The sequence below is a fragment of the Rhinopithecus bieti genome, unplaced genomic scaffold (assembly GCF_001698545.2).
Source record: "Rhinopithecus bieti isolate Rb0 unplaced genomic scaffold, ASM169854v2 scaffold_12127, whole genome shotgun sequence".
NCBI classification, from domain to species: Eukaryota; Metazoa; Chordata; class Mammalia; order Primates; family Cercopithecidae; genus Rhinopithecus; species Rhinopithecus bieti.
In genome coordinates, this window is record NW_016806992.1 from 288,599 (window position 1) to 301,503 (window position 12,905).

General features: G+C 39.1%; 1 protein-coding gene across 2 annotated transcripts in view; it reads right to left on the bottom strand.

Annotated features, from left to right (window-relative positions):
* The window catches only part of LOC108534356 (protein Hook homolog 3-like), a 149,724-nt gene that overhangs the window by 133,681 nt on the left and 3,138 nt on the right, over nt 1-12,905 (bottom strand). For both annotated transcript variants that reach the window (XM_017879662.1, XM_017879661.1), the window contains exon 2: nt 4,821-4,888. In XM_017879662.1, coding sequence (XP_017735151.1) covers nt 4,821-4,888 — 68 coding nt within the window. The remainder of the gene's footprint in view (nt 1-4,820; nt 4,889-12,905) is intronic.

Sequence of the window (12,905 nt, forward strand, 5' to 3'; positions counted from 1 at the left end):
CCCACCCCTTCCTTTCTTCATTTCTGTTACAACACACGGGCTCTTCTCCTCACCCAAGGCTAATCCCCAACTGTGCTTTCAACTCCATCTCTTCCAGCATCTCCTATGAGCCTTATGCTTTATGAGGCAAGAGACCATGTCTATCTTTTTCATGGTTGTATCCGTAGTGCTGACTACAGTGCTTGGTACATGCTGGGTACTCAATAAGTATTTGCTAAATGAATATGCAAATAATAGACATATTAAAACTCTAATTGGGATTCTATTTTACATACAACTTTATATCTTGTTCTGGTCATTTGACATTTAAAATTTTTTCCTTCTGTCCTAAGATACCCTTTTACACATTTTTATCAACTATGTAATATTCCATCATATGGATGTACCACAATTGAAACACTAGCTTACCAATGGATATACATTGTTTTCACATTTCTGTTAATACAGAATAGTTTGATAAACATTGTTGTGTCCAGTCTTGGTCTGAGTTTTTAAATAATTCCTTGGGATAGGTTCATAGAAAGTCACTTGGTCACAGATTTAATTTAAAAAAATTCCTAGTTATAGATATACCACCTGTTATTACAGAAAAAAATTAAAATATAGAAAAGGGTAAAGAAAATTTGGGATAGGTTCATAGAAAGAAAGTCACTTGGTCACAGATTTAATTTTAAAAACATTCCTGGTTATACATATACCACCTGTTACTACAGAAAAATTTAAAAATATAGAAAAGGGTAAAGAAAATTCAGCTATTTGGAGAGTTAACATTAAGTAAGTTTATTTGTTTTCCCCTCATCTTAATGTTTAACAGAAATGGGATCATATTGTTCATGTGCTTTCTATCTACCTTTTTAAACCTAGTATGAGTTTTCCCTTATGTCATTAAATATTTTTCAAAGATATGCTTCAATATCTATGCCAGTATATTGGCATACCATAATTTATTTATCCATTGTCCCACCACTGGGTAGTTATTTCTAATGCTTTAGTACTAGTAAATAATACTGAAGCACACTATATTGAGGGGATACAGCACAATGGTTGTAGGTATGGGCTCTGCACTCAGACTGCTTAGACCTGAGTGCTATCTCGGTCACTACTTCCTGTGTGAACCTGAGCAAGTTATTCAAACTCTCTCAGTTTCTTTTTATAAAATGAAGACAATAATATACACCTCACAGGATTGTAGTGAATTTTCCTTTATACTGTGATAAATATACATAACAAAAATTGCCATTTTAATCATTTTAAGTATAAATTCGGAGGCATTAATTGCAAGTGTACAGAAATTTAAATGAGCTAACAAATGGAAATTGCTTAGTCACAGCCCAATCTAGTATATAGTAGATGCTAGATAAATGCTTGTTATGACCACTATTATGTATCTTTGTATTTTACTTTTTCTTTCTGAGATGGAGTCTCGCACTATCACCCAGGCTGCAGTGCAGTGGCGCAATCTTGGCTAACTACAACCTCCACCTCCTGGGTTCAAGCCATTCTCCAGCCTCCCGAGTAGCTGGGATTACAGGTATGTGCCACCACACCCGGCTAATATTTGTATTTTGAGTAGAGACGGAGTTTCACTATGTTGGCCAGGCTGGTCTTGAACTCCTGACCTCGTGATCCACCCGCCTTGACCTCCCAAAGTGTTGGGATTACAGGTGTGAGCCACCGTGCCTGGCCGTATTTTACTTTTTTTTTTTTTTTTTTTTTTTTTAGGATAAATTCCTAAAAGTGGAATTACAGGATCAACTACAGTAAGGCAGAATGGTTGGTGGTCCTCTTATTCTTTTCCCTGCTCTTGCTTAGTAACAGAAGCCTGGAATTTTGGTTGGATCCATGACTATCTAGAATAAGGACCCCATTTCCCAGACTCCCCCATGTGGCTAGGTGGGTAATATCTGGCTAACAGGAGTGAGAATTCCTGCAAATTTACTTGCAGGAGGTGGATAAACCTTTCCTCAATCCTTTCTGCTGGCTGGAAATATAAACGTGAAAGCCAGCACTGAACCACTAGCTGGGAATCACGTATTAAGAACGGCACAGCAGCAAGATGGAAGAAAGCTGGGTTCCTGATGACTATAAGAGCCTCCACACCAACCCAGGACCACTTGAGAGCAAATTAAACTCATATCTTGCTTGGGTAACTATAGTTTGGTATTTTAACATGACCAATCTAATCTTATATAAAAGGGGATAACATTTTTAAAAGATACACCAGTTTGCATTCCTGCAATCAGTGCTGACTACTAAACCAAAGAACTCGTTAAAAGCTTTGCTGGGTAATAAAGAATTTCCCTAGAGATAGGAGTTGTCTTTGCTATTCACAGTGGGCCCCTAGATAGTTTAAGCTTAAGAGATGACTCCAGATAGGAGTTGGCCACTCCAGAAAGACCAATCATGTGATCAGAAGGCTGGGGCTTTGTTATCGGCCTGACCTCTGGGAAACAAAGGAGGCTGAAAATTGATTTGGACATCATGGTCACTGATTAAATCAAACATACAGATGTAATGAAACCCCAGCAAAGATTCTGGATATAAAAGCTCAGGTAAGCTTCTCTGGTTGGCAATACTCTGCATATTGCTACCATGGGGTGGGGTACAAAAGAAACTGCATTTGGGACCTTCCCTGACCTCACCCTACGCATTTTTTGGTTTAACAGAAACTTAATCCAGAAATGCATTTAATTTTATTTGTATCCATTTGCTGTAATAAAGCTGTTATCCTTCCTGACTTCTGTGAGTTGTTCCAGTAAATTACAGAATGCGTGGAGATAGTGGGAATCCTTGAATTTGTAAGGCAGTTGGTCAGATGACAGGGTGGACTGGAGACCTGAGCCTGGAGCTGGTGTCTGAACTGTGGGCAGTCTGTAGAGAGTGATACCTTTAAATCTGTGAAGTTTGGCCTAACTTTGGGTAGTTGGTGTCAAAAGTCATTGCAAGATTTTTTAAGCACAACTTCATCTTAATTTGCATTTAATTGAATATTTTTCATGTTTTCTTTTTTTTTTTTTTTTTGAGATGGAGTCTCGCTCTGTCGCCAGGCTGGAGGACGGTGGTGCTATCTCAGCTCATTACAACCTCCGCCTCCTAGGTTCAAGCGACTTTCCTGCCTCATTCTCCCGAGTAGCTGGGACTACAGGCATGTGTCACCACACCCAGATAATTTTTGTATTTTTAGTAGAGACGAGGTTTCACCATCTTGGCCAGGATGGTCTCAAACTCTTGACCTTGTGATCCGCCTGCCTTGGCCTCCCAAACTGCTGGGATTACAGGTGTGAGGCCATCGCACCCGGCCTGTCTTTTATATTTTTCTTTTTCTTTTCTTTTTTTTTTTTTTGAGACAGAGTCTCGCTCTGTTGCCCAGGCTGGAGTGCAGTGGCCGAATCTCAGCTCACTGCAAGCTCCACCTCCCGGGTTTACGCCATTCTCCTGCCTCAGCCTCCCAAGTAGCTGGGACTATAGGCGCCCACCACCTCGCCCGGGTAGTTTTTTGTATTTTTCAGTAGAGACAGGGTTTCACTGTGTTAGCCAGGATGGTCTCGATCTCCTGACCTGGTGATCCACCCGTCTCGGCCTCCCAAAGTGCTGGGATTACAGGCTTGAGCCACCGTGCGTGGCCTGTCTTTTATATTTTTCTATGTTAAGTGCATATTCATGTCCTGCATACACTTTTCGATTTCCCTTAAGGGTTTCTTCCACTGCTTTTATGATTAAAAACATTCTCACATCCTGAACTTGACCAGCTATTAATCTCTATTTTATTTTTACTTTTACAGTCTTAGGTTTTACATTTAAAACGTAAATATTCATCTAGAAATTGCTTTGGGAATGGCTGGAGGTGAAGATTCATTTTCTACCAAACAGGAAACCACCAGTTAAGTGTGAGGAAGACTGCTGGTTTAAGATAGATATTTGGCCAGGCGCCATGGCTCACACCTGTAATCCTAGCACTTTGGGAGGCTGATCACCTAAGGTTCAGGAGTTTGAGACCAGCCTGACCAATATGGTGAAACCCTGTCTCTATTAAAAATACAAAAACTAGCCAGGCATGGTGGCATGTATCTGTAGTCCCAGCTACTTAGGAGGCTGAGACAGGAGAATTGCTTAAATCTGGGTGGCAGAGGTTGCAGTGAGCCAAGATCATGCCATTGTACTCCAGCCTGGACGACAGAGTGAGACTCGGTCAAATAAATAAATAATATATATTATTTATTATTAGCTTTAGGAATGAGTCTGCTATTACTATTTCATTAATGACACTTTAAAAAATTAGGAATAGTTGGCCGGGCATGGTGGCTCACACCTGTAATCCCAGCACTTTGGGAGGCCGAGGCAGGCAGATCACGAGGTCAGGAGATCGAGACCATTCTAGCTAACATGGTGAAACCCCATCTTTACTAAAAATACAAAAAATTAGCCAGGCATGGTGGCACACACCTGTAGTCCCAGCTACTCGGGAGGCTGAGGCAGGAGAATTGCTTGAACCCAGGAAGCAGAAGTTGCAGTGAGCCTAGATCTCACTGCACTCTAGCCTGGGTGACAGAGTGAGACTCTGTCTCAAAAAAAAAAAAAAAAAAAAAAATTTAGGAATAGTTAATCTATATCTGCAAAATAAATGTTTAAGATTTTAAATAAAATTGAAAATTTAAATGAGTATGATTTTTTAGAAACAAAAACAAGAAAGTTGGTATCATAAATGCAAGTAAAACTCTTAAAAATGAGGAGAATTCTTTCAAATTTTTCTACTTGTATTATTTATATCACGTTCCACTCTTTAATTTTTCATAAACTATAAGCATGAAGCTCCAACATACCTCTTGAATGGCTGTCATGACAACATGTTGAACAGATTCCTCCATCATCATAATGGCTTGGATGTACTCTGAAAACAAGAACAATCTGGAATGTCACTGTTCAAGTTAAACATGGTCAAGGCAGTTAAGGCTCATACTTCATAAATTCTTATAAGTCGTTCCCCTGTGTTTTGATTCTTCCTAGGAATCCCACATACACCATTAAATGTATTGGTAAAGTCCGAAAATCACACTATTTATCTTTCCTTAAGATCTTTTATTTCCCTTTCAATATTCCTTCTAAAGTTGAGGCTACAGCTACAGGTCACGAGAATGGAATATTGGCATGAGTCCGTGCCAATGTAAAACGATGAAATGGTAACGCCTGAAACCAGGATGGAAAAAACTCCGTATTTTTTTTTCCTAAAATCTAAAATTATCTTTCACATTACTCTTTGCTACACAGTTAAAAAAAAAACTGAATTCTGTGCTTTATTTTTATGTGACATCAACGTGCTGCATTAATTTCTGCCTTAATATTTCCTTTTTTTTTTTGAGATGGAATCTCACTCTGTCGCCAAGCTGGAGTGCAGTGGTGCAATCTTGCCTCACTGCAACCTCCACCTCCCGGGTTCACTCAATTCTCCTGCCTCAGCCTCCCAAGTAACTGGGACTACAGGCGTGCGCCACCATGCCCAACTAATTTTTGTATTTTTAGTAGAGACCTGGTTTCACCATGTTGGCCAGGATTGTCTCGATCTCTTGACCTCATGATCCGCCTGCCTCGATCTCCTAAAGTGCTGGGATTACAGGTGTGAGCCACCGCGCCCAGCCTGTTTTAATATTTTCTTCAACAGCAAATAAAAAAAATGAAACTGAGAGCTGCTTAGGACAAAGAATTGAGATGAATTTAACATACAAATTGATACCATAGTTAAACAAATATTGTATAATCCCAGGCTTTAAAATAATTATTGACTGGTCTAAGGGTAGTGAGTTATGACAATTGACTGTTCACGGTTACAGATGAACTCCTTGTTCTATTACTTCCCCCTTCTCACTAAGGCACTTGAACAGTCAAACACAAAAAATAAAATGATCCACACCTCCAATAAGCTAAAGCAGCAACTTCATCAAATTCATCCTCACTACTGCCAAAAAATAGAAAGATCTCTTTGTTACTAGTAATGACAAACTTGAAAATAATTTCTTGCCTTCTAAAAAAGCCCTGGAAGTAGTTTTCATTTCTGAATCCAACAACGGATTACAAAAGTGATATTAAGGATAAAAAGGCAATAGTCCAGGTGGACTCCAACAAATACGGTAAATATGTTGCAGTAAGAAACACATAAAAGAGTAAACTAATTAGGAAATTTTAGGCTCAACGTACCTCTCCAACCCCATACATCCAAACAACATATACAATAAAACCTCACTCCTTGAGGGGTCTTACCATGAAAGACCCCTCAAGAGTACTTTGATAGCTTCAAAGTACTCTTTTGACAAGAGATTCATGTAGCTGAAATGACAATTGTAATCCTCTACCCAACAAAGGATTTAAAATAAATGAGGTATTTTTACAATACTATTAAATTATGACTTCTGGTTAATGCTAAAGCTTTAGTTTATCAGAAACACGTTTTTAAGGAAGTATTGTCCTAAGGCTACTTGTACCCAATCAATTGTTTGGTTGTAAGTACAAATATACATAACACGACTAAATCATAGGCATTGTTCTTAAGCCAACAATAGGAATATCATAACTTAATCACTATTTAGTAAAAAAAAAAAGAATTCCTTTAGTCTGAGCTCAATTTTTAGTTTTGCTTTCTTAATGAGAATCACCCTATGAGTGTTGGGATACAGAAAGGGAGATTTTAGATGTTCTGTTCAAAAGTATCGAACACAGAATTCAAAGGCTATGGAGAAACCAGCATAGGTAGGATGACTAAACAGCTCTAAAAGTAACACTGTGAACATGGAAGAGAAGCAGCAGCGGCACTGATAACGGGGAAAGAGAATTTAATGACAGCCTGTTGAAAGTGAAGGAAATAACAGTGGACTCCAGGGGTGAGGGGTTAGTAGGTGTGAGAGGGGAAGCGTTAGTTAAGAAGCGGTGTTGCCACGTCAAGGCCCTTCCCCGCGAACACCGTAAAATGCTAAATGATAAAATGATGATGAGAACTAAATTACAGTACAGTTTTTTAAATAAAAAAATTTATGAATCTTTAAAAGTCCAAAATACAAATGATATGATATTACTGGGTGTGTGTCTATGAGGCAATGCTGGAGAATGAGGTGTGCTATGTGAGGCAGCTTATCCTGAAGACTTCATCTAAAATTCACAGCATAGTTTATCACAGGGAATATTAAGTTTAAATGTGGAAGAAACATGAGTTTTTGTCCTTGTCTGGCCTCTCACAGGTAGGAAGTATTGGGCATGTCACATAACACTTATGAGTCCCAGCTTCCTGGTCTGTAAAAAGCATTTTTAGGTACCAGACAGAAGGAAGATAATAAATAATAATTATTATTAGTGTGTCTTCTACTACTAATTTTTGTTTTTTCAAATTTACCACCATTTTATTTGCCCCAATTTGAGAAGTAAGATAGCCAAGACAAATGTGCACTGAGTCAACATCCCTAACAGATGCTCCTCACTTCTTCTAATTAGGAAACACATTTAAACATAAGCCCCTTTTAATCTGTACAGTGCTTTATGGAGTACAAAGCACACACACACACAATTTCATTCACTCCTCATGACAACCAGCTTTTACATCCTTATTCTGCAGACAAAGACACAGGTTAAGTATCTCATCCCAAGTGAGTCAGGTAGTAAACAGCAGAACTGCTTTAGTTTTATGTTATATACCATAAATATGCAGTGACAGCTAATATTTAACCACTCAGACACTCATGTACTTGATTCATAGCACTCTACTGTGTTCCTGAGAGCAGAGGATGTCCTGAATCTAGACAAATGAGATGTTAACATTTTGTTCAATAAGTTTCCATCATTTACACAATTTTGGGGGGAAACTCAATCTAGGCGTTTCTACAGAACATTTGTTCTGAGTGAGAACTTCAATAAGTATTATAATTAACTATCTTCTTTCCCATAGGAATATGCATATAGGTAACATCTCTGTCTTTTCCTAGTCCTATTCTGTAGTAAATATAATTAGCTGACTCTCAACAGTTATGCACTTCCAAAGACCCCTACATATTAAGGAGAATCCCAGAAGTCAATGAATTTCCTAAAAGGATACATAAGAAGTTATCATCTGATATCAATCAACTTTAATTAAATAATTTCTATTTTCTACCTTAAAATCAAAGTATGTCTCAAATTTTATGTATACTAATCTCCTAATCTATGACAGAAAACTTGTTAGACACTTCAGGAATATACATAGATCACAATTTCAGAAAATTCCATATTTAATTCTTGAGCTAAACTGAATAAGCAAACTAAAAAGAAAATGGTGGCTGGGCGCGGTGGCTCATACCTGTAATCCCAGCACTCTGGGAGGCCAAGGCAGGCGGATCATGAAGTCAGGAGTTCGAGATCAGCCTAACCAACATGGTGAAATGCCGTCTCCACTAAAAATATAAAAATTAGCCAGGCGTGGTGGTGCGCGCACCTGTAATCCCAGCTATTCAGGAGGCTGAGGCAGGAGAATTGCTTGAACCTGGGAGGCAGAGGTTGCAGTGGGCCGAGATCACACCACTGCACTCCAGCCTGGGTGACAGACTGAGAATCCATCCCCCATCCCGCCAAAAGAAAGAAAGAAAGAAAGAAAATGGTATGATAAAATAGGAATAGGGCTAGAGATAAAGAAATACATTGTTTTAAAAAATACCGAATTAGAGACCAATAAAATTAGTCATAGCTTCAAGAAAATAATGCTGTCTATTTTTAAACATACCACAGAACACCAAAAAAGTACAAACAAGTTAATAGAAATCTATTTTGCACTACAACGGGTAAAGGGTGGGGAAAAAAGAAAAAAACCTTTGGGTTTAAAAAAAAATCCATTGTCTTCAACATAAGTAATAGTTACATACTGTGCTGTCATCACTTATAATAGCCCCTATCTCCTGCCTAATTTTCCTTCATCCTTTTCTCACTATACTCCAATTATAGTGTGGCGGGTTTTTTAATTCCTTAGAGATAACCTAGGTCTTTCCTACATTCAGTTTCTACCATTTACATTACTCTTAACCTACTGTCTTCCACAGCTTTCCTTAAATAACTTCCCTGACCCCAAACCTAGGCTGTCTCCCCTTAAGCTGTAGCTGCGGAACACTCACCTCTGCGCTCATCATACAGGTTATCTGTGGCATTATTTAATGTCCTTCCACTCAAGTTCCTCCAGGGCAGGCACTTGTCTGTTCTGTCTAACACTGTGTTCCTAGCCCCTAATGTAATGTATAAGTTCAATATTTGTAAAATAAATTGAATATAGAAGAAAAAATGAATTTAAGGTAAAATTGATCTGCTTTATTGCATAAATTTGAACTGCAGCTTTTAGAAAACAAGTAATTTCTATGCAAATCAGTAGTTGTCAACAGAGGAAAAAAGCTATTTAAGATTAGATAAGCACTTTGGAAGAACTATAAAAAAGATACTAATTACATTATTATCTATATATCAAGACTGGTCTTCAAGTAGCTTCAACGAAGTGCAAATCTGTCAACTTGGACTTGCTGTACACATAAAACTACATTTAATTAACAAAATCTGTAAATTAAAAGTTAACTTACTGAGAATAGCCTTCTCTAATTCTACTTTAGTGGTTTTACTAATTTACATTCCATTTATTGATAAAATAAATATAATCATTGAACACCAGCTAATGACATTTAAAAAACTGTGGCTACCACCGGGCGCGGTGGCTCACGCCTATAATCCCAGCACTTTGGGAGGCCGAGGTGGGTGGATCATGAGGTCAGGAGATCGAGACCACCCTGGCTAACACAGTGAAACCCCGTCTCTACTAAAAATATAAAAAATTAGCTGGGCGTGGTGGCGGGCCCCTGTAGTCCCAGCTACTCTGGAGGCTGAGGCAGGAGAATGGCCTGAACCCGGGAGGCGGAGCTTGCAGTGCGCTGAGACCGTGCCACTGCACTCCAGCCTGGGCAACAGAGCGAGACTCCGTCTCAAAAAAAAAAAAAGAAAAAAAAAATTGTGGCTACCTGAAAGTTCACAAAAACACACAATAAAATAATTGAACAAAAATGTTTTAAAATACTACATATAGGCTGGGGTGGTGGCCCATGCCTGTAATCCTAGTGCTTTGGGAGGCTGAGGTGCGTGGAGTCAGGCATTCGAGACCAGCCTGACCAACATGATGAAACCCTGTCTCTACTAAAAATACAAAACATTAGCCAGGTATGGTGGTGCACGTCTGTAATCCCAGCTACTCAAGAGGCTGAGGCAGGAGAATTGCTTGAATCTAGGAGGTGGAGGTTGCAGTGAGCTGAGATCATGAAACTGCACTCCAGCCTGGGCAACAGAGCAAGACTCCGTCTCGAAAAAATAAAATAAAATAGAATAAAATATTATATGTAAAACTTATAATGTGTTCACGTTTCCTAGTAATAACTAATGTTTTGTGAACCACTAATATGTGCAAGACACTGTACTGTTCTATAGACACGATCTTATTTAGTTTCCACAATAATCTTAGGAGGTAGGTACTATACTGAATCTCTATTTTACTAAAAAACTAAAATACAGAGATTAAGTGATCTACTCAATGTCCTTCAGATTGTCTGCAAGAGGTGGAAACGAGTGGAAATTCACGGGTTGAGGCACACTGCAGCTCATGCTCTCAATCTTGTACTTCAATGTAATAATAATGATATAATATATTGGGTCATTTCAGCTCTGGGAGCTTAAAATGGGGTATTTTAAATTGCGATACAAAGGACATGGGAAAAAATAAAAGACAGTTTTCAGATTTACATGCTTAGTGAGAAATTTTTCTAGCAGTGATAGATATCATTAATTTATTATTACTTTTTTCTGAGAAAAAGTCTTGATCTATCGCCCAGGCTAAAGTGCAGTGGTGCGATCTTGGCTCACTACAACCTCCGCCTCCTGGGCTCAAGTGATTTCCCTGCCTCAGCCTCCCGATTAGCTGGGATTACAGGGGCCCACCAAGGCGCCTGGCTAATTTTTGCATTTTTAGTGGACATGGGGTTTCACCATCTTGGCCAGGCTGGTCTCAAACTCCTAACCTCGTGATCCACCTGCCTCAGCCTCCCAAAGTGCTGTGATTACAGACGTGAGCCACTGAGCCTGGCCCCATTAAATTTATAAGCCTGTTTATTGATGTGAAAATTAATCCCAAAGTTTTCCAGGTTTTTCAAGGTTTTCTTGCCAGAGTATGTGAATACAAAATATCCTGTGGTATTCTTTTTCTCTTTTTTTGAGACATGGTCTTGCTCTGTCGCCCAGGCTGGAGTGCAGTGGTGCAATCTTGGCTCACTGCAACCTCCGCCTCCCAGGTTCAAGTGATTCTCATGCCTCAGACACCTGAGTAGCTGGGATTACAGGAGTGTGCCTCCACACTCAGCTTATTTTTTCTTTTTTCCCTTTTATTTCTAGTAGCGACGAGGTTTCACCATATTGGCCACGCTGGTCTCCAACTCCTGGCCTCAAGTGATCTGCCCACAGTGGCCTCCCAAAGTGCTGAGATTACACGCATGAGCTACCGTACCCAGCCTCCTGTGGTATTTCTAAAAGTTGTACAATTATTTAAAAATAAACAATTTTGATATACATAATACTATTCTTTCCTTTAAAAGATAGTCAAGGCAACATCTAAAATATAAGTCAGGGAGTAATTTCTTTTTTATTTATTATTATACTTTAAGTTCTAGGGTACATGTGCACAACGTGCATGTTTGTTACATACGTATACATGTGCCACGTTGGTATGCTGCACCCATTAACTCGTCGTTTACATTAGGTATATCTCCTAATGCTGTCCCTCCCCTCTCCCTCTACCCCACAACAGGCCCCAGTGTGTGATGTTCCCCTTCCTGTGTCCAAGTGTTCTCATTTTTCAATTCCCACCTATGAGTAGGAACATGTGGTGTTTGGTTTTTTTCTCCTTGAGATAGTTTGCTGAGAATGATGGTTTCCAGCTTCATCCATGTCCCTACAAAGGACATGAACTCATCATTTTTTACGGTCGCATAGTATTCCACAGTGTATATGTGCCACATTTTCTTAACCCAGTCTATCATTGTTGGACATGTGGGTTGGTTCCCAGTCTTTGCTATTGTGAATAGTGCCGCAATAAACATACCCGTGCATGTGTCTTTACAGCAGCATGATTTATAATCCTTTGGGTATTTACCCAGTAATGGGATGGCTGGGTCAAATGGTATTTCTAGTTCTAGATCCCTGAGGAATTGCCACACTGTCTTCCACAATGGTTGAACTAGTTTACAGTACTGCCAATAGTGTAAAAGTGTCCCGATTTCTCCATATCCTCTCCAGCACCTGTGGTTTCCTGACTTTTTAATGATCGCCATTCTAACTGGTGTGAGATGGTATCTCATTGTGGTTTTGAGTTGCATTTCTCTGAAGACCAGTGATGATGAGCATTTTTTCATGTGTCTGTTGGCTGCATAAATGTCTTCTTTTGAGAAGTGTCTGTTCATATCCTTCGCCCACTTGTTGATAGGGTTGTCTGTTTTTTTCTTGTAAATTTGTTTGAGTTCTTTGTAGATTCTGGATATTAGCCCTTTGTCAGAGGAGTAGATTGCAAAATTTTTCTCCCATTCTGTAGGTTGCCTGTTCACTCTGATGGTAGTTTCTTTTGCTGTGTAGAAGCTCTTTAGTTTAATTAGACCCCATTTGTCAATTTTGGCTTTTGTTGCCATTGCTTTTGGTGTTTCAGACATGAAGTCCTTGCCCATGCCTATGACCTGAATGGTATTGCCCAGATTTTCTTCTACGGTTTTTATGGTTTAGGTCTAACATTTGTCTTTAATCCATCTTGAATTAATTTTTGTGTAAGGTGCAAGGAAGGGATCCAGTTTCAGCTTTCTACATATGGCTAGCCAGTATTCCCAGCACCATTT